Source organism: Lissotriton helveticus, chromosome 4_1 (assembly GCF_964261635.1).
Source record: "Lissotriton helveticus chromosome 4_1, aLisHel1.1, whole genome shotgun sequence".
NCBI classification, from domain to species: Eukaryota; Metazoa; Chordata; class Amphibia; order Caudata; family Salamandridae; genus Lissotriton; species Lissotriton helveticus.
Window position 1 is genome coordinate 1,918,337,116 of NC_136063.1, and position 21,005 is coordinate 1,918,358,120.

Sequence of the window (21,005 nt, forward strand, 5' to 3'; positions counted from 1 at the left end):
GAGTTTCTTTTTTACCTCCAGGTATGAAGATCTTTGTTTTTGCACCACATTGGTATAGTCTCGATATAGCGAGATACGACGGTTCTCAAATTGTATTAGGGATTTCTCTCTCGCCATTTGCAGTAGGACGTCCCTATCCCGGTAATTCAGTATCCGCACAATCAACGGGCGGGGCGGGCGGCCCGGTCTGGGCCGTCCCGTAGCAATGCGATGTGCTCTTTCCACACAGAATTGCGGCGACAGACCCTCCTCTGCAACGTGTTCTCTGAACCATTGTTCCATGAAGTACTCCGCGTGGGTCCCCTCACATCGCTCTGGAAGGCCAATGACGCGAACATTATTGCGACGATTGCGGCCTTCCGCATCCTCCACGCGGTCCATCAAGGAGGCAACCTGCTGTTGTAACTGCTGGATAGTGGTAGTATGATCCGCCACCGTTGGGGTAAAGTCTGTCACCACTCGTTCCTGGTCTTTAACGTTATCAGCCAGTTTATTATGGTCTGCTGTAAGCAGAGAGAGGTTAGTGGTAAGGGCTCCAAGTTGCATTTCCATTGCTGTCCTAGATTCTCTAATTTCTTTTAGAATCAGGTCCAGCTTGTCAGTCTGTTGCTCCCCGATAGGGTTCGTCTCACCATTCCCGGCCGGACATGGCACCTCCATCCTCGGCGTCTTGATTCTGCTGCACAGCGGCCGGGCCATCCCGGCCTTCTAGCGTCTTCGCCCCTCTCCGGACCATGGCCACGGATATCGGGGATTGTCCGATCTGTTTCGCGTACGTGTTGCCCAGCTCAGGCCCGTAGCCGGAGCTATTCTGTTGAGGTACAGCTCCTCCCTGCATCTCTCCGTCTACCAGCCCGCAAGGCCCGGCGTAGCGTCCGGCAAAGGCCCCGTCACTATGGCCCTACTCCTCTCTCCATCGATGTCTCTACGTGTTCAGCCGGACTCCGCCTCCCCAGGGCCACTTATTCCCTCTTCGTGTGCTGTCTTTCAGGGAATCAGGTCCTCACCCCCTCGGGGTTCACCACCGCACATCCAAGGAGGGGAATCTCAGAATGTCCGTTTCCGCGCCATCCCCTGGGCGCAATGCTCACTTGTGTCGTGACGCGGGCAGGGGGGGGGAAGAGTGGAGATGCCCCCCCCCACCTCAGGATTGTCCACCTTATCCTCCTCACCTCCTGAGCCAGCACTGCGGGGCACTTCAAGTGCAGGATGCAGCCTGGGAGCTCTCCGCCTTTGCGGGACCGAGTGCACCCCTCCTGGTCAGTCGTCCCGGGTTCTTATCCCCTCTCCACAGTTGCGGCCGGGCCCGCGCCCAGATCAGCAGTGGCACCCACCGGCAAGCCTCCGCAATACCGGGCTTCACCTCCGAGCCATCGAGCCAGACACCGGCACTTCCGGTCGCGGTCCCTCGGGACGATCCGGACCTGGCCCGCACTCCAGTCCCTGGTCTCAGGCTTGGGGTACGGCCGCAACAGGCCTCAGCTGTGCTCCGGCTCCACTCAGTGTTCTGTGTCTTCCGTCCCCACCCGGGGCCTCCCGGGGGGGGGTCCGCCGCGAAGTTCTGACTGCGGCTGCGGCTAGGGACCCTCCTGAGGCGCTAATCAGGGCGATCACCCCCAGGTGGCTATGGAGCTCAGGCTTCAGCAGTCCGCCATCGTGGCTGGCTAGCCACGCCCCTATGTTTTAATAAATCATGTAGAGCTGCAAAGACCTGGGGTGGGATTGAGGAACCAGCAGAATCCTCGATTTTGCCCTTTGAATGGGTTGCTCATTTTGGAAACCTGTACTCTAGTACCCATGAATCAAATAGGGTTGTTCCCTCTACGGAAAATACTTTCAATTTTAACTGCCATTTGTCCACATTAGTTTTTCTTTGAAAGAAAAGTGCTTGTGCAGTGCCTTCTTTTAAATAAGTGAGGCACCATGGCTTGATCAGATTCCTGCTGATCTTTTTAAATCCGATAACTCTGTGTGGATTCCCTATATTAGTGCCATCTCTATTGCAATTGTGACGGGGAGGATGTTCCTGCTTCATAGAAGGGTACCAAGATTGTGATACAAAAATTTAAGAAAGGGAATCCTAGCAGTCCTTCAATCTACCGTCCAATTAGTATTCTAGACAACTTACAAAGGTTTTTTGCAAACAAGTGTTGGAATGATTTTTAGACTGGTACGATAAAAACGAAAATCTTTCGAACTTGAAAAGATGCTTCAGATCCCAAACTGATGCTATTGAATAGGTATTGCAAGTTCTTTTAGATAAGTGGAAATTAGTGGTTTTTAGAGGGGGAGACCTTTTTGTGGCCTAATATGTCTTTGTGTCACATTTGATTTTGTCTCCAGGAAAAAACTTTGGGAGGCTTTCCGAAGCATGGTGATGCCATCAAACCTATTGCACATAGTTATGCCTCTCCACCAGGGAAATTTTACCAGGGTCCGGTGTGATGCAAACAGGGAATTGACTGAGGCTTTCCCAGTTAAGCAAGGTGTGTGCCAAGGCTGCGGCTTAGCACCCACACCTCACCTTTTATATGTGAACAACTGTTAGATACATGTTGAACTGTGTCAATGACTCCCCCCACCCTGGCAGTACACACAATCCCGATGCTTTTCTTTGCTGAGGACACCCTTCTGTTCTCCAAAACTATGAGGGGTTTATAGACCTTGATTGACAGTTTCAACCAGTTATGTTTGGAGTATGGCCATAAAATTAACACCACTAAAACCAACCTGTAGGCCTACTTTACTTAAGGAGAGGTAGGGGGCGGGTGTTATCGTCATAGGGAAGAGGCCATTGAAAAGGGTGGGGAGAGTTTGATTGTTTAGGAATTCGGCTGGCAGAATCTGGTTCTTAGGAAACACAGACTTTAAAAAGCTCAATTCTGGTTAAACATAGAGCAGGGGCTAAACACAGGTTTGCTAAAAGGCCACTTTGTCTCCAAGTCTTCATGCTATGGAAATCAATAAGTCTTAAGCAAGGGGGGGTGGCATTATATGGAGCTGCGTTTTGGGGTCCCTGCAACATGAGTTCATTGAGTGTGGCTGTAAATACTTTTTTTTAGAGATTTCACAGGCTTAGGGAGGGGTATGCCATTAGTGCCTCTACAGTTGGATGTAGTCATTATTGAAATAGAATTGGATGAGTTAAGAACATTAAAATGCTGGGTACGTATTTGGAGTACGATTGAATTGTATTATTATAGCGAGGGGTTTGCAGAGATTTTCAGAATGCAATCATCTGCAAAAATAGAATGCTTGGGTTTTGTAACAAAAAAGCTTGGAGTCACCTTACTGAGATACTTTTTTTGGTAAGAACCCTTCTTCCAAGTTGGCGCCGCACAAATTGTGAAAAAACGGTTCCATGAGAAAGTTGCTGCTCGTAGGGGATACTGAAGAAGTATGTACGTGTGTTAGATTGTAGTGCAGGCAGGGAAGGTGTTGTAGGGTCACATAAGGATTTCCAGATGTAAGCCTGTGTTGTCGTGAATAGAGCCCTGGCTGCTTGTACTCAGGAGTCATTTATTCTAGACCTTATACATGACTACGTGAATACATCTTCTCGAGTGTGACGGGCGTGCTCTGGCTTGGGGCCCCATATTTCAATGTGCTTCCGCCTCTTGGTGGTCCCCGAGGATATGGGCCATGAAGACATCTTGCTGGACAGACTGACTGGCAGAACAGGCTAAAGCAGCGTATTATTTGAGCAATAAATGTAAACAAGCCAAAATGACTGCCGCAGCGTAACACGTGCGCCTACCTACATAGTAACACATGCACACCTACATACAAAGTGACCCATGCACATCTACTTACATAGTGACACATGCACGCCTGCATGCATAGTGACATATGCAAAACACGTGCCCGCCTATGTACATAGTAAAACATGCACGCCTACTTACATAGTAACATACGCACAACACATGCACACCTACCTACATAGTGACACATGCATGCCTACTACATAGTGACACATGCACGCCTACCTACATAGTAACGCATGCACAACACATGCATACTAACACACACACACAACACATGCACGCCTACCTACATAGTGACACATGCACGCCTACCTCCATAGTGACACATGCACTCCTACCTACATAGTGACACATGCACGCCTACATACATAGTGACCCATGCACGCCTACATACCTAGTGACAGATGCACGCCTACATACATAGTGACAGATGCATGCCTACATACATAGTGACAGATGCATGCCTACATACATAGCGCTATATAAAATATCAATGTATTTCAATTTACATAATGTATCGCGATAAGGGCGACTCAACCTTCAGTGGTTAACTAAATGAATGTCTTTGAGCTTGGTACGAACGCCTTTAATTTGCACATTCAAAGGGAGATGGTTTATCGCGTCTGTTATGATGTAAATGTTAATTTTTACAAACTACGTGCCCTGAAGGTAGGCAACATCACGGTAAACGTCATGTGTGGACCGTGATCGTGCAGGGATTCTGTGCCAGAGCTTTTGGGTGTTTAGTAAACCGAACTCGTGTTGGAAGGATTTCATCTTTTGCACCAAAACGGTCCAAAAGTTACTAAAAAAGCAGAAACACGTGTTGCTGCACAGTGCCCTTTGCATAGCTTCACTGGTTACCTTTCTGTTGCTTATTACTATATTTCGGAGCTAAACCAACACTATGCCTAAACACTGTTAAGTGTAAAAATAATGAACACGATCACAGAATGTATCACATGCTGCATAATTTAACTTTTTTTACCACTTAATTTAGTAAACCCTGCCGCATACATTAGCCCCTTGCTGCCGCATGATTCCGGTGGCTCTGGCTATACTTCAGTTAGCCTCAGTCAGTGTTTCACAATTAGGACATGCCTAGCAGTGAACTACTTTAAGCAGAATTATATCTATATAACCATAATCCACAGCTTGTATGATTTGACACACCTAATTTCTCTCTTTTGCGGTTTCCCACAAGAATGGATTCTATTCCTCTACAAGGTTTTAATTTTGCTGATTGAAGAGCAACTCAATCAATATTAAATAATACTTTATAGTGTGGTACCTACTGTTGCTTGCCTGTAACTTTACATATGTTTTTATTTTAATTGTGTCTCTCGACATGCTTGCAGTGATGAAACAAGCATTTGCAGTGCATTTCAATCTATCTAGAAATTTGGATTTTGGAAACCATTTTTAATTTTTTGACTAATCTTTTAATACCCATTGCTAGAACTACTTTGTGATTTTAAGAAATACACGTTATTATTAAAATCAACTAAAACAAATTAAACATTAAGGGGAGAATTACTGCTGTTGTTTAAGCAGTGTAAGAGAACCAACGTCTGAACTTTTCTGAATGATATTTCACTGGATGAACAGTTTGGTACGAAGACATTTATGTTAGTATGATTTGTATGCATGACTAGAGATCCTTGGAAGAAAGCAGTAATCATTCTGCCTACCACCACACAAGTTATTTACAATATATTTTTGTAAGAAATTATTAGCGGTGTTTAACATAACGTGTATTTGTAAAGCGCACGTTCAACACTACAGGTATCTTGGCGCTGAATAACAGATGTTTGTTGTTACCCAACTCAATGGTACTCATTTTATCGACCTCACATGGATGAAAGGCTGAGCGGACCCCCGGGGACTTGAACCTGTGACCAGGAGGTTGAACACAGGCCCCTGCAGTAGACACATTGGTCCACTGAGCCACCAGACCCGGCTGTGTCCAGTTTCACACTACATAATTCATTCTATTTGTGAAAGAGCGAAAAACCCTGTATTATAAGGAATAAATCACTTGGTGCATATTTAAAAATGATATTGCAAGAGGCTTGGGAGTTCAGTACCCTTACAAATGAATAGCTGCATTTGGCCTTATTCCTATGGAGGATCATAAACTCCCAGGGACTTGAGATATCTTTACTGTTTACGTTATTGGTGATTTTATCCTATTTATTGGACTGAAACCATTTACCTATCCAATACCACAAGTATTGCTGCAAGAGGCTTTGGCTTCTTAATAGAAAATAAATTCAATTCAGATACTAGTTCGGTTAACTATCTCAGTAAGTTCCTATTTGGTGTGATTCAAAGCTCCTCCTTATTAATGGTGCGAGAATCCTCATTTTCCAATCTGCATATCTTCATATGGATCTGCTTAATTCTGGTGAGTGGAGTCCTGCTAGAAACATGGACGTCAGCAGGATTCTTTATGGCACAGTCCTTCCATGGGACATTGTGCTTTTTCCCTGGACCTCAAAGGATCCAAGCATGCCCAGCTTTATTGAAAGTATGAACACAGGGAAAACTCTTTATTACAAAGAAACAGATAAAATATTTCTGAGAGAACTTAGTTTTTAACTACTTTGAATGTTTGAGCTTTGACTGCTGAAATGTGTTCAGAACATTCGAAATGGCTTTTGACTGGCCAACCACAATTGATATTGCCGCCTTGATTTACTGGGCCATTTTTTTAGCCTAGAAAGGTGAGTAGTGCCAGCGAGAGACCTGTGTATGTGTGTCAGACAGGCATTTGTGATAGTATGAATTTCAAGGGCAGAAATCACTTTAGTTCTGTACCATCCGTTGAATGCTGAAATGGTCTAATGTCTGCTTTGCACCTTCGATCATCACTACAGTGTTCCAGTCCTCTTGAAGTCTGTCCCTCCATTCCCATTGTGTTGGCGAGTACTAGAAGTGTCAAAATATATGCAAATATTGGTGTCAAAGATGCACGCAAGTCCTTCATCCTGCTACCGTCTTCATGTATTTGTGTCAAGTTCCACTATTCATGTCCATTTCCACACTAGGAAGCAGACACTAGGCGCTTTACAGTACATTCCTTTTGGCCTTAAAAGTGGGACAATTATTATGCGCTCGATAGTGCCAGCAGGTACATTTGCATTGGTGCCTGGAAGACTCGTGTGACCCTCAAACCTTCTCCCAAAGTGCAAGCCCATACTCCATAGCAGCTAGTGCCTTATAAGAAGCACCTCAATTGCAGGCATGGCAATTCAAAATTAAACATGGGGCAGTGAAGCCGAACATATGAAACCTGGCTCCCTACCTCAGTTTACCAGCTGCCATCTCACTTCTGCTTGGCAAGCCCCAAGACCAGAGACCGTTGAGAGTAAGTACAAATGGTAGACCTACCCAGCCTCGTCCCTGTGCTCCTGAAAACAAGGATAGCACTTCTCCTCTTGCTACCTAATCAAACTTTGCTACCTAATCAAACTCTCAATTGCAGCTCTTGGCTGCTCTTCTGTACATTAGAAATTCTAGTACGAGTTGTTACAAAAAGTGCATTCAGCTCTCGTAGAGGGCAATAATTAAGAACCCCACTTTGGGCCGGTACTTTTAAGTGGCAGTGTGTAGTGCTGAGGGTTTCTGACAGACAGATGCCTCTTGGGTGGCCTTTTGGAATGGATTCAGTCTCCTGAGGAAACCCCGAAAACATGGACTGATGGGCACTGTTCACTCCCACCGTTAAAGGCATGCCACACGACAGAGCTCTTCAGTTTACTCGCTTCGGTTGGCAACACTATTGTTACCTTCGGTTTATCCGGGTCTCTCTTCTGCGGACCAGTGTGACATTCTTAAACGATGCAGGTGTCTCACTCTGGAAAACGAGACACACACATCTCATAAATGCTCTCTTATTAAGGTTGGAAGCACATCTGAAATGATAAAGTAGAAGGAAGCTTTGTGATTGTAAAATAAATCTATATGTTATGTCAACCTCCTTAAAAGCAAGGCAGCGGCATAACGCAGGCTCCTGTAAGCCCTGCGGTGCAGGTGGGACTCCAAACCTTCAGGTGGCCCCCGTTCAGCCCAAGGCCAATGGATATCTTTGGAATGTGCGGGACGCGGGTGGGCGGCCGTCGTGGGAGGGGGTCCTCGTGGGGGGGGGGGGGGGGTGGAGGGTCGGGGGGGGGGGTCTTATCACATCCTGTAGGAAGGGGCGGCATCATTTTGTGTTAAACAACTGTAGCAAAGATGTTGCTCTGTCGATATTGGTTGAGATTAATTTCCTCAAGCATAACATCTTTTTTGTATTGGTATTGCACTAAGTATTTCATGCTAGCTTTTTCGTAGTGAATGGACTGTATTGATATTTGTCAAGCAGCACATGGATATGGACCTTAATGTGTGTATCTGCCTGGAGTGTTGTTAGCAAGTTAAGCTATTCGTTTTCTGTACTGTGGGTAGTATAATTCCAGCACTTGATCACGTGGTATGCGCGGCCTTTTCGGGTCCTTTATTGGCAATCTTATTGTTTGCATTGTGCTTTTCTGTTGGAACTGCTTCACTAACAGCACTTTTTTGTTTGTATTATAGAATGATCAATCCACTGGAGACATAAAAGTAATCGGCGGCGATGATCTATCCACGCTGACAGGAAAGGTATGTACTGGACATTATTTAGGAACTTCATGAGAATTGAAGCCCTCCCTTTCTTGTCGGAAATGGGTCTAACAACTTGCCTCTTTTGTTATTTTATTATGTTGTAATAATCCGAAGTTATTGCTTATCTCAATGGTGTGCGAAAGGGGCGAAGTGCATTGTGTATAGATCAGTAACAGTTAAACAATAGATACCATTGACTCACATTAGAAGACCGTATTTGGTGTTCGAAGGACTAAGACTACCATTCTGAAGCCACCCCAATTCCTTGTGCTGCATTCTGTCTTCCACACTACATGCTGGTTTGCATCCATGTTTTTTTTCACCTTCGTACTTATTTGGGAAACGGAGCCCAAGTTGTGCATCTATATCTGTGGAAAATCCGGTACCCGAGTATGCTTGCCGTGGCTGTTTTCTCAGATGTGTGCCTTGCAGCCATGCCTTAGTCCTTCCTCTTTGCAGAGAGGTTTGCAGCATGTCACTAAATGTTTATGTAAATGTATGTGCATTCTGACTGCTTAGTATCTGAATGGTAAGCCCATGTTTCAGGGTATGGTGTTTATTCACCGTGGACCTTTGTCTGAAGTTGCCTTCTGATATCCGCCAGGGAGTGCCCAGATTTCCCCATTATGAGCATGGGACCCACTAGGTACTAGTTGCTCATTGTGCTCGATCAGGTTTTAGGTTTACACCTTTTAATTAGCATTTCAACACAAAAATAAGGTCTGCATCAAAAGTCCTGCTATAACAATGGAAAGACTACCACTCCTCCCTCACCTGAGGGCCCATATAAACCATGATTCCTATTTCAGACCGTGTGGAGACTTATAAGTAGAGGACATTCCACTGAAGAGAGCAAGAGGGTTGATCTTCAATCTGAAATACAGTTTCATAAATATAGCTTAATATTTTAGTTCCATTCGAGACCCGGTAAAGGGCAGGGTGGAGAGTCCTTGGCCCAGATGAGGACAACCAAGAGAAAAGGGGACATACACAGTCCATCTGGAGGAAGGGGATACGGTGTGAGAGGGGAAAAAGCAATTTGGGAGCTTTCACTTTACTCTTTAATGTAACACCTTCAGAAAGTTCTCAGCCACCCCCATTTGAACAAACCTTGAAGTTTCACCTTCTACCGCTATTTGGGGATGCACTGGATAGAATATACTTGTATGTGCGTCCAAGTCGATGAACATCTCTGTTTCTGTAGTTTATGCCACTCTGCAATGTATTTTTATGCACATCAGGTAGTAACAAGACTGTGGCTTTGATAACTGTCCTTTTTTCATCACTTGATAGATATACTTTCCTTAGGAAACTCCTCTTGGAGGACGTCAGGGCCGTGTCAAGGATATCCTCATTAATCTCTTGTTACTCTTGTGAGCTGCAGGTATGCCCTTTTCAAAAGGATGAGGTGTTGACCCTCAAATAAGGTGACTTCCTGCGAAAAAGCCCTCAACATCTCCCTTCATCCATTCTTTGCCATCTAATCATTCAAAGAATTGGGGCTCACCTGCCGTTGTCTAATCTCAATTTTATTTTTTAAGACCACCATCAGTGCCACCGCACACACAAGAAATCATAGTACTTTTTGTTTGTTTATTTTTAATTTGTTACAAAGTCTTATAGTAAAATTGTTCTGGACTCCACACTTAACTTTAACTCCACTACGGTTTCCCTTGCAACCTGTGTCTCCAGTCTTGACTCAGCCACCAACAGTTTGAATTCCATTCTGTCCACTTGTCTATATGGTCTTTTAAAGGAAGCGTTTAAAGTTGTTCTGTCCCACTCAAGCTCTCAAGGCTGCTTCCATCACTCTCATAATTTCTGTTTCTGTTAAGAGACGAGAAATATTTCTCAAGTCTGGTTTTTATTTTGTAGAAGTCGCCTGAGCAAACACTCCTGTCTTTCTGAGATTTGCATATTAGTATAATCTTCTAATCACTTGGGGCTTTCAATTGCAAGTGACATTATTCTCAGCCCATGAGAATAAAGTCACTTGCACCTCGCCAGCCTGTACTTGGATTCTCTTAAATCCATGTCCTCTTATTCCCAAAACAAGGGTTAACCCCTAGCACCCACTCGAATCAGAGTTGGAAATATGCACCATCAATGTGTGTGGAAGAGAGGAACCAGGAGGTGGATTTGCCCCCCTGCAATCTACTGCAATTACAACCTACTTTGCAACCTCTCTGCAGCATTCCACAGGCCATGTTGGCACCGGGTACCTCCAACATGTAGCAACTTTGTTCTGGAGAGGACGGCAACACTACAAATGACACTGTAGATACCATACCTCTCAGTATTATAGGCGCAAGAGGTTTCACCACCAATACCCTTCTTCCTTTCCATAATCACTTGCCCAGATTTGTGGGACACCAAGGAGACAATGCAGTCAGCGAAAATATTTTATTAAAAAAAAAAGCATAAACACACTTGCAATTAACATATTAGACAAATTAATAGTTTCACCAGCAATAAGTACATTGAACGTCAACTATAAAATAAACTGCGAATGGGGAAAAAACAGTTCTTATTCCACCAAGGCTGTTTTTATTCATAATGCCGATACTGCCGCTCTAGAAACTGAATATGATCAGTGGATTACTCAACAGTAATAAGTTGAAAGAAGAAGACTTACATCTACAGCGCCCCAATGAACGTCTGAGGAATTAAATGTTTGATGCATGTGTGCGTGGACCACATGCTTTACACACTCCTGTCATCTGGTGTTGGATGTGGACGTTGTGAGGCGTTTTCTTCGAAGTAAAGGTTTTTGGTTTCGGGGTGACAACTGATCCCTCCACAAAACCCATAATGCACCAGGACAAAAGCTCCACCATAGACTATATCTATTTCTGCCATCCCTTTTGGACATACTTTTCGGAGCTCCAGAGACAGTCAAGTTACAGAAGTCTCCAGACAATGAAATATCCTCTATTGAGTTGAGAAGACACTGTGCGAAGACACTGTGCGAAGACTATTTTGGAATCAACCTGGGCCACACGTATTTTTAGGCCTGGTCATATGAGAATGACTCATGGGCGGTAAGGGGGGGAGCTTGGTCATAGAGCACATGCTATTAGAAATGGGGGTCTCTAGTCGGCAAGGGCTTGCACCTTTGTCCAAATTGGGACCCTTCTTCCTAGTCAGGATAAGAAAGTTACACTACTAAAATAACACCTGCTCACACCCTTGGTAGCTTGGCAAGAGCAGTCTGGCTTATCTTAGAGGCAGTTTGTAAAGCATTTGCACATAACCAACCGTAATACAGTGTACGCATTACAAATTGACACCACATCTGTTTAGAAAAATATCCAATATTTTTATATATTTAAGACAAAACGATAAAAACCCACAATACAGGACTTAATCTACAATGATCAAAATACACTTGGAAAACAGTTCCTTGATGTCGATAGTTCCGTCCGGGGCTATCACGGCGTCGTGCGCAAACAAATCCAAACAGTTCTGGCTGACCACGGTGTCATGGGCCAGCTATGGTGTTTGGAAGACCCGTTCTAGAAATGCCGGGCGTCGGCGACCTCTCGTTGAGCTTCCAAAAACACAGCGTCCGCAGGCGTCTGTTCCGGAGGTCGTTGCAGGTGTTGTTGGGGCCCTCTAAGTCACACGCGTTGCAGATCGATCTCCTCTCTGTTGGAGTCAGGAGCGCTGGTGTCGGCAGGTGTCATGTGCTGCGGTGCGAAGTGCAGCGGGGCGGCGTGAGGTCCCCTCAGTTCGCGGTGCGAGCAGCGGCTGGGTGGCAGCGTCAGATGATGTCGTCAATGAGACCAGGGTTGTGGTGCGAGATGAAGGCGGTGCTCGTTGCGGTGCTGGCAGGTCATGGTGCAAGCAGAGGCGTTGTCGTTGCTGAAGCACTGTCGTCGGCTGACGAACTGGAGTCGATGGCGTTGGTAGGCCAAGGCTGCGGTGCAGGATGAGGACGGTGCGTCATGTGACTCTACAAGCGGTGCCCTCGAACCACGCCGCAAGCAGCGGGGTCTATTTCGGCGTGGAGCGGCATCGTCTGGTATACCAAGGCGTCATCATGAAGCGAGGCTGTGTGAAGTGCGGTGCTCACAGGTCGCAGTGCGAGCAGCAGCACGGTGGCGTCATCAGCAGGCGTCGTCAGGGAGACCAGGCTCGCGGAGCGGCGGTGCCCTCAGCGGTGCCTTCAGGACACTGAGTCGGCAGTGGCGGCGTAGACTTAGTCGGGTTGCTTTTCTTCTGTTGCAGCACAAAGTACACAGTCCCCATTGCTGAGGGCAGAAGAGCTTGAAGTCTTTGCGGTTCCTGAGACTTCTTGAACAGGGGGCAAGATCTAGCTCAAGCCCTTGGAGAAACTCACAAAGTAGATTGCAGAAAGTTCAGTCCAGTCCTTTCACTGCCCGAGACAGAAGCAAGCCACTGCAGGCCAACACAGCAAAGTGGTAGTTCCTTCTCACAGCTTCTCCGGCTCTTCTTCTTGGCAGTCTTCTTGATCCAAAAGAGTTCTAAAGTTCCGGGTCTGGGCCCCAATATTCATATCCCAAAATCCTTTGATCTCTTAGGCAGAGAGTGTCTGTGCCCAGCCAGAACCAGTTCTGCCTTCTCTGGTGTGATTTCCTGGCAGGAGGTGGAAACAGCATTGTCAGAGGCAGACCAGACCCTTTGAGGTGCAAGGAAATCTCCTCCCCCTTCCCCAATCGTAGTCCAGGTCTATTCAGCCCTTTCCTGACCTACCTAGACTATCTATGGCCACTCCTGCTACCCAGCCTTCTGTCATCCAAAACTAAGACAGGCAATTCACATTCCGACAGAGGCACACAGTATGTCCTATGGGGAACAGGTAGCCTTGCGATAGTGAAAAACGAAATTGGCTGTTATTCACTACCAGGACATGCCACACACACCAGGGCATGTCCTACCTTTCACATACACTGCACCCTGCCCACAGGGGTAACTTGGGCCTACCTTAGGGGTGCCTGACATGTAAGAAAAAAGGGAAGGTTAGGGGCTGGCAAGTGTGCGCACAGGCCAAGTCGACATGGCAGTTACAGACTGTGCGCAGACTGCATTGGCAGGTAAAAACCGAGAGGTCAGAAAGAAAAAACTCAGGGCAAACACGCCAAAAGATGCTAAGTCTAACACATGCCCTTCCAGTTTGGCCCTAAATGCAACAGCAATTCCCTGTGGTCCGATTACCTAGGGTGTTTATAACCGGTCTACCAAGAGACCACAAGGAATCAAACTGCTCTGCTTGCTAAGCCTTTACAAACGCTACCCCCAGAAACCAGACTTACCAAATCTACTGCACTGTTCAAAAAGGAAGTAAAGGCGATCCTCATGGAAAAATTCACATGAGCCTCTCTGACATTCACGACCTATAGAGATGCAAACAGACAATCTACATCGCACGTTGGCTCTCTCCGCCCGCACCGATATCTGTATTTCTGTACTGTGTACTGCTGTATTTTGTTTTTATATCTCATACTGCTTGATATATACTGCTATTGTATACTGTTTTTGTATAAATTTTCATTGCTTGTAAAGCGCTCTGATATCCGCAAGGATCTGGTTCGCGCTATATAAAACTTTAAAAATAAATAAATAAACAAGAAAATCTTCTGTTAAAGGAAGAAGCATTGGTGGAAGCACTACATCATGTAGTACTTAAGACCTCCCAAGCCTTTGACTCAGCCTGGCATCGAAGATGTCTATGAAATCTACTCCAAATGAGAGAGGGAGACCCATTCTGTATCCTGAAAGCAAGGGTGATCAGAGCCCGAATACTGTCCTCAGAGGACTCTGAATTCGGAGGCTAACGATCTTTAAGGTTCCATGAAGCCCATACTAAGGGCACAGACTGCACCTAGACCATGCATACCATTGGAGAATCTTCCCTTTGGGGTTCACCTCACCAAGAGTCTCGACTCCCAGGCAAACATCTGCCTTGAGCGAGGGCTTTCAGCCTGGGATGGTGCCAAAAACGCCCCTGACAGTCTCCACGACCAGTGTCTCTACCACTCTGCCCCGAAATATAATTCCGGCTCCGAGAAACCCATGCACCACCTGGCCAAGCCTCGATGACTAGGCACCGATTGGCAGCAAGATCCCAAGACACTCACCTCGGGACCAAGACTGACGCCAAACAACTGTTCGAAACAGGCCTTCACACCAGTTTCGACATCTCGTGACCCTACACCATCACAACAACAGGAGTCTCCTGATATTGAACAAAGAAGGATCTATATTGAGCCTCTTACAGGCCACATACTTGCACTTTCCTCACAGCAGACACTTGTGGGATATGTACATCCAAAGAAAAGAAAGCTCTTTTAAGGTTGGCTGTATTTGAGGAACTTTGAGCATGTCCCATACCAAAGAGACATAGGCCTAGGTATCCTAATCCACCACCACCACCATCACCAGTGCACTCTTGTACTAGCACATTTGGTGTTCTCTGATTCTGATACTGAACAAGCATCAGACATTCATGACCCCTATTAACACCCTGTCCCTTGAAGGCTATGACAAATGGTATGACTATTGCATGGCCACACAGGAGGACCCATCTTTGGAAACCAGGCCAGTAAAACCATACCCAAGGGAAGACCCTTCATCATATAATTTGTTCATCCAAACGGTGGCCGACCACCACAATGTTAAATTGCATATGTGGAGAAGGAAGTACTTTTTTGTGGAAACTCTCTCTAGAATAGAATTCACAGTCTTGTTCCTACAAATGCTGAAAAGCATAGCAGTGTGCAGCTGAGAACTTAAAGGACCCAGTGGAAACAAATGCTTTTACACTGAGTTCAGAAGCAATACAGTAGGTCACCAGAGGATCCCTTTTACTTTAGGGACCATCTTATTCCCTGTTCATACAGCTAAGAAGAGGGCATTTACCTAGAGCACAGGTGATGCACCACCACTGGCAAGAAGAGTAGAAACATTTTATGCAGTTGGCAAGAGGGTAGCAGTTGGTGTAGCTACATAGTGGTGCCTTGCTGGTTCAGTAGGCCTGTTGTCCAGATCTGACCAGTACCACTGTGAATGGATGGAGCAGCTGGTGAGAACACCTGCCAAAGGCATATTGGAAAAGAGGCAAGGAGTTTCTTTAAGATAGGAAAATCATCTCCTCAACCAACATGTTATGCGCGCCTGATGTGACTGGCTCTATATCCAACGAAGGCAATTCCAGCGTCTTATTCTAAAGTCATGCTTGCCTCAGAATCTCTGCCTTTCATTCTGAAGTCCAACGACACTGATAAGTCTCAGTTAACTGTAAACCTGTATGGACTACAGTTGAACACAATGCTAGAATAAATTTAGGACTAAACTGACACAGCCAGGAGTACGGGGACATGCCAACCCCAAACCAGCAGTCCTGGTTTTCAGCATCAACAGGTGAGAGAAAGAGGAAAAGCTGCAGCTGCACCATAGCACCTTGCTTTTCAGCATCTGGAGCCCTTTCTGGAAGCATAAGTTTCCAAGCCTTCTTGGAGTAGAGGATTCCAGGAAAATAGCGCCAACAGTCTGAGGTGAAGAGTACTACGCTTCAAAGTAATGACTACCGTCATCCCCTTGATAACACAACACCTGTCAGGGCAAGAATACGTTATTTCTTTGCCAGGTGGTAGAGAACTACAGACAAGTGGCTCGTATCCATCATTGCTGTGTATACTACTTGCAGTTTCATACCACACCACCAAACTTATTAACTCATCACACAATCAGCCAGGAACATCAAAGTCTGCTGCAACAGGTTGTGAATGCAAAAACAGTTGATGGACAGAATGCAGAACAATGTGATACGTTCACCCCAGTACAGAGATCTGAGCCTACATCCATCGTTTTTTTGCTCACCATGCCATTCCAATTTGAACCAAGACATATGCAAATCAGTCTTGACCCAGTGCCCCATGGGAACAGTCCAGCCTGAACTGCCAAACCTGGTCCTCCATAAACTGGAAACAAGCATCCTAGGACCTGTTTCGGGCTTTCAGGCCTCATCAGCCAGGATAGCTTGATTCCAGTGGCATGGAGAGCACAGTACTCACGTCTGAGCATACCTGTCCCACTCGGGGTGACAATTGCAAAAATAAAAGTTGATGGACAGAATGCAGAACAATGTCATACATTCACCCCAGTACAGTTACTGGGCCTAAATCCATCGTTTTTTTGCTCACCATGCCATTCCAGTTTGAGCCCAGCCATATGCAAATCAGTCTTGACCCTGTGCCCCGTGGGAACAGTCCAGCCCAAACTGCTGGAAGAGGATGTGAAGGCATTGATTGAAAAAAGGCCTTACAGGTTCCAGCAGACCAGAGTAGACACAAGTGTATTTTATTTGTTCTTCATAATCCCCAAAAGGATGGAATACTGAGGTATATACTATACTTCAGGCCACTCAACCTTTGCATAGTGGCAGTGTACTTCAAGGTGACAACTCTGCAAGATTTAATACTGCTTCTGCTTTGAGACCTCATGGTGAACATCAATCTCAAGGACTTCTCCTTCTATAGCCAAGAAATCGCATCTGTCCCTAGCAAATAAAACCTATCTTGTGAGCCAAACTAAGGCCAGAAACAGGCAAAGGATACCTACACATTAGGAGAGGTATGGCATTTTAGAGGCTGCTTCCCCTTGTCGTCTGACGGTGAGAACAATCATACAAGTACTAGGGATGACGGCATCTTTTATTGCAATATTATCAAATGCTCCCCTGCGCTTGCGTCCTCCTAAAGGAGTCTCTGGCCATGCAGTGATCACAACTGACTGGCCGAGTGGGATAGTCTAGTGTTGGTGAAGTGGTGAAGCCCAGAGTTCAGCACAAACTAAAATTGTGGAACAACAACAATTTATTACCGAGAAGGTTATTTCCGGACCATCAGTCACAGGTCACTATTCCCACTCATTCTTCTCTTATAGGGTTAGGGAGGGGGACATGGGCCAACCTCACCTTCAGAGCCCTCAGACTTCATAGCAGTAATGAATGCACATCAGTCATCTGGATATGATAGTAGTGCAGCTGACATTATATAAAAATATTTTACACAGGATTGTCTAGAAGTCTGACCATATGGGCAGACAATAGGACACCATGTACTACAGCTCTACATCCAGAAATGAGGAGATTCACTTGGCTTAGCTTTCAATCTTAACATAAACAATATGGCATTTTGCCATCTGCCGAGTCTCCCTGCTAGTGGGACATCTCCTGGAACGGGACTGTGGTTTTTTTCTTCTTTTAGAGATCTACTAAGTAGGGCTCATCAACAAACTCAACAAGCATTCGCAATGTAATAGGTCTCGCATGTACGGCAGTTTAAGCTTTTGGCATTGTAAATTTCAATGTGTTTTATTTATGTTTCAAAAACCTAAACCTAAATAAAAGGCATTGTCATTTACAATGCCAATAGCTCAAACTCGCGTGAATGCGAGACCTGTTGCGTTGCAAAAGCTTGTTTGCCTGTGCTGCACTGAACTGATGCGGAACGCGCTGCAAATTCATTAAATAAAGCAGCGCGGCCACTAAAGTGAAAGTGGACCGCGCTGTAATAAGGAAAAAACATTAAAGAAAATAGTGCTCACCCACTAAATAACAGAGTCCGTGTAACAAGCCAAATAAAAGGTCTGGTCGGTATGGGAGGTAACAAATGGCGGTACCCAGGAGGGACTAACAAGCCTCATAATGAATTGGAATTCAGCTTTTAGGAAGGACAATGACACCAGCCAATTAAAAACATGGGCGGAGAGTGGGTGGAGCTTCCACTGCATACTCTATTACAGCATGCCTTGAAGAGCGAGCAGTGCTTGAGCGCTGCGGCTAGGCTCGACCTAAAAAAAATCAGAACCTCTGTACTGGCACTCATACTGCCATTGCCCTCTTCCCCTCTGAAAAACATCTCGGACAGACTCGGGAAGGACAGACTTTTTTGAACTGTTGAGAGCATTCATCCGTACAAAAGTTGGCACGTTGCAAACCTTGCCATCCAGTATGCCCCTCTTTCTCATCTCCTGGGCTGACAATGGTGCGTGACAGGCAGTATTGTCTCCTGCGTACTGTCCGGAGGCTTTCGTGGATGGGTGCTGTTTTGTGAAATGTCTGTGTGAGGAAGGAAGCTTGACGTAGGTCAACAGTTCCATGACAAAATTCTTAAGAGCCCAAAACAAATTCACATTTCCAGCTTGGAAACGTAACTAGGAATTATCATTGTATTCATTAATACTTTTTTTTAAAAGTCCTTCCATATACGCTCTAGTCATAGGTTTGACATCTGATCTTTGAGGGTGGCCAGTAAAATGTACCATGTTATGTTCATGTACTGTTTAGATAAGACAGCTCTACAACTTTAAAGTTGTAATCAACCCTAAAGATGCCTTGCATAGGTTTGCAAAATGCGCACCACTACCCTCCCTGCAAGATTGCAGACAAATTTCAACATTTTGAAACAAAATGTATTAATTCTAAATTATTTACAACATTTTTGTATTTCAAGTATAAATCTCAAATGTTCTAAAACTATTCATATAACATTCAGCTTACTTTCACTTTCAGCTTATGGACCATTCTGTATTAAACGTATACTATTATTTATCAAATATAAGAATTGTTATCTTTACATGGATTTTTCTCCATGGTTCTAATCAAAAATACGTTTTAACATAGTGTCACACATAAAGCACGGAATGTCGCACATAACGGCCCTTAAACTATAGTAATGTCAGATATAAACAACCTGAAACGTGGCAGTTATGTACAGGAGGATGAATTGGTGAATGTGCAAGTTCTCAACGCATTCTTGTTTATGTGCTATTCCAAGTCAGCATCCTGAAAGTCCTGCTGCTGTCAGTTGGAAAACCCTCTGTTTGTGTCAATTCTTTTGGCATTCTGTGTTTTCAGATGTAGCCGTTAAATCATAGGTAATTGTTATTTGGAGTATCCCAGGTTGCAACCACTTAGAAAAGGTTATAAATGCATGCGCTCGTGATCCCAGGCTCAGTGCTGCACCTGCTCAAAATAATCAATGTTTATTAATCAAAGGACACTCGCTCCCCTTCACGTTGCACTTCAGCAGCAACCGTGAGACTGTTGAATAGTTGAGGGGTTATTCCTGAGATGTCATCAGGGTGAAACGGTGCGTGGCGCGTCACCTGCTACCCCTGACATTAAGCGCGTTGATGTCCAAGGAACCGGCCTCTGAAGCGTATGATAAGGCTGACTTTTAATGGCCATTTAAATTCAAGTTGGTGGAGGACAAATGGATGTTCTAGTCAGCGGTCCTGTCTTTCATTTGCATTCGCTCGATGTTAAAGCCTGTCACAAAGGTTTCCCAGAGTCCTAACTCCGCCTCGCATGCCCACGGCCAACACAGCACTTCGGCCCCTGGCATACAATCGCCTCCTCTCTCACACCCCACCAGCCCAGGGCTCACTGCTTCGGACGGTTGACGGGAAGGAAACTGGCTGCTTTAAAAGGCAGGGCTACGGCCCTGTGATCTGTCATCTGCCAAATGAAACAAGTGACGACGAGTCCAGTCCGGGTGGGCGGGGCCTAAGGGAGACAGGGCGGTCACAACCCCACTTCCAAATGAAAACAATAGATCTCGCAAGTGAGCTGCGCATGCGCTGCGTCGCTAGGCGAGACCTAAAAATGGAGATGAATCCCATAGTACTTCAGAGATGGAATACCCACAGTTGACCATTTTTGAATACCCATAGTTGAACCCCTTTTACACCACACAAAATGCAAAATGCTCAAGCTTCTCCTCCAGGTACCCACATCCACAGTCCATGGGCAATGGTCTATGGATGAAGTGACCAGGGATGTTTTCTTTTTAAATGTCTTTTTTGGTATTTGTAATTCTCCAGTATTAGGGGTGTCTTTCATAGATTCACATGCCTGAATCATTCCCCGTCGTCGGAGTGGGAGTCCCACGGTATATAAAAAAGCAATAATATGCCATAAAATATATAGCAATTATCAGAAATACTAAACCAGGAAGTAAAGTAGCACCAGCTACAGTAGAAAAACTTCCACCTCAGTGACTATCCTAGTCGTTATGTATTAGTCCAAACTGCAGCCAATCAGGTGACAGCACCCACCAGGATGTTCTCCCCAGAGGCTCAGGCTGTCAGATTTTCTACCGCACGTCGTGTGAAGGGAGTCTCCCTGAGCTCTGCTCAGTTTTTTCTTCAAGACTAATAGTTTCTTCAATTTTTTCAGATGTCTACCTCTAAGTCCCTGTTCAGGGCTTGTGATTCTTGTGGGAAACAAAGATTATTCAAGGAAGATCCCCACAAAAAATGTTTATATTGCCTTTATCCTGACCATAAGGCAAAGGAGTGCAAGATCTGCCGTACCTTTCCCCCTAAGACCATCAGAGACAGGGAAGGACGACTTCTGTTGTGGCTCAACAGACTAAAGGACAAGGAAGACCCGGTATCTGAGGTAGGAAGCATTGCCTCTGGTTCTTCACTAATGTCGGTTAAGAGGAAGGCTGAAACTGAATTTTCATCTCCAAGGGCGAAGGTGGTAAAGAAGGCCCAATCCTCTCTGGATACCTCTGGACCTAGTGATTTAAATAAGACTCTTACACCTGTTCAGATGGATAG

The 21,005-nt window shown here is 45.4% G+C and overlaps 1 protein-coding gene across 1 annotated transcript in view; it reads left to right on the forward strand.

Moving 5' to 3' along the window:
• LOC144829431 (hypoxanthine-guanine phosphoribosyltransferase) overlaps positions 1-21,005 on the forward strand; it is an 887,535-nt gene that overhangs the window by 395,003 nt on the left and 471,527 nt on the right. Inside the window, exon 4 of the mRNA XM_078688569.1 lies at positions 8,343-8,408. Coding sequence (XP_078544695.1) covers positions 8,343-8,408 — 66 coding nt within the window. The remainder of the gene's footprint in view (positions 1-8,342; positions 8,409-21,005) is intronic.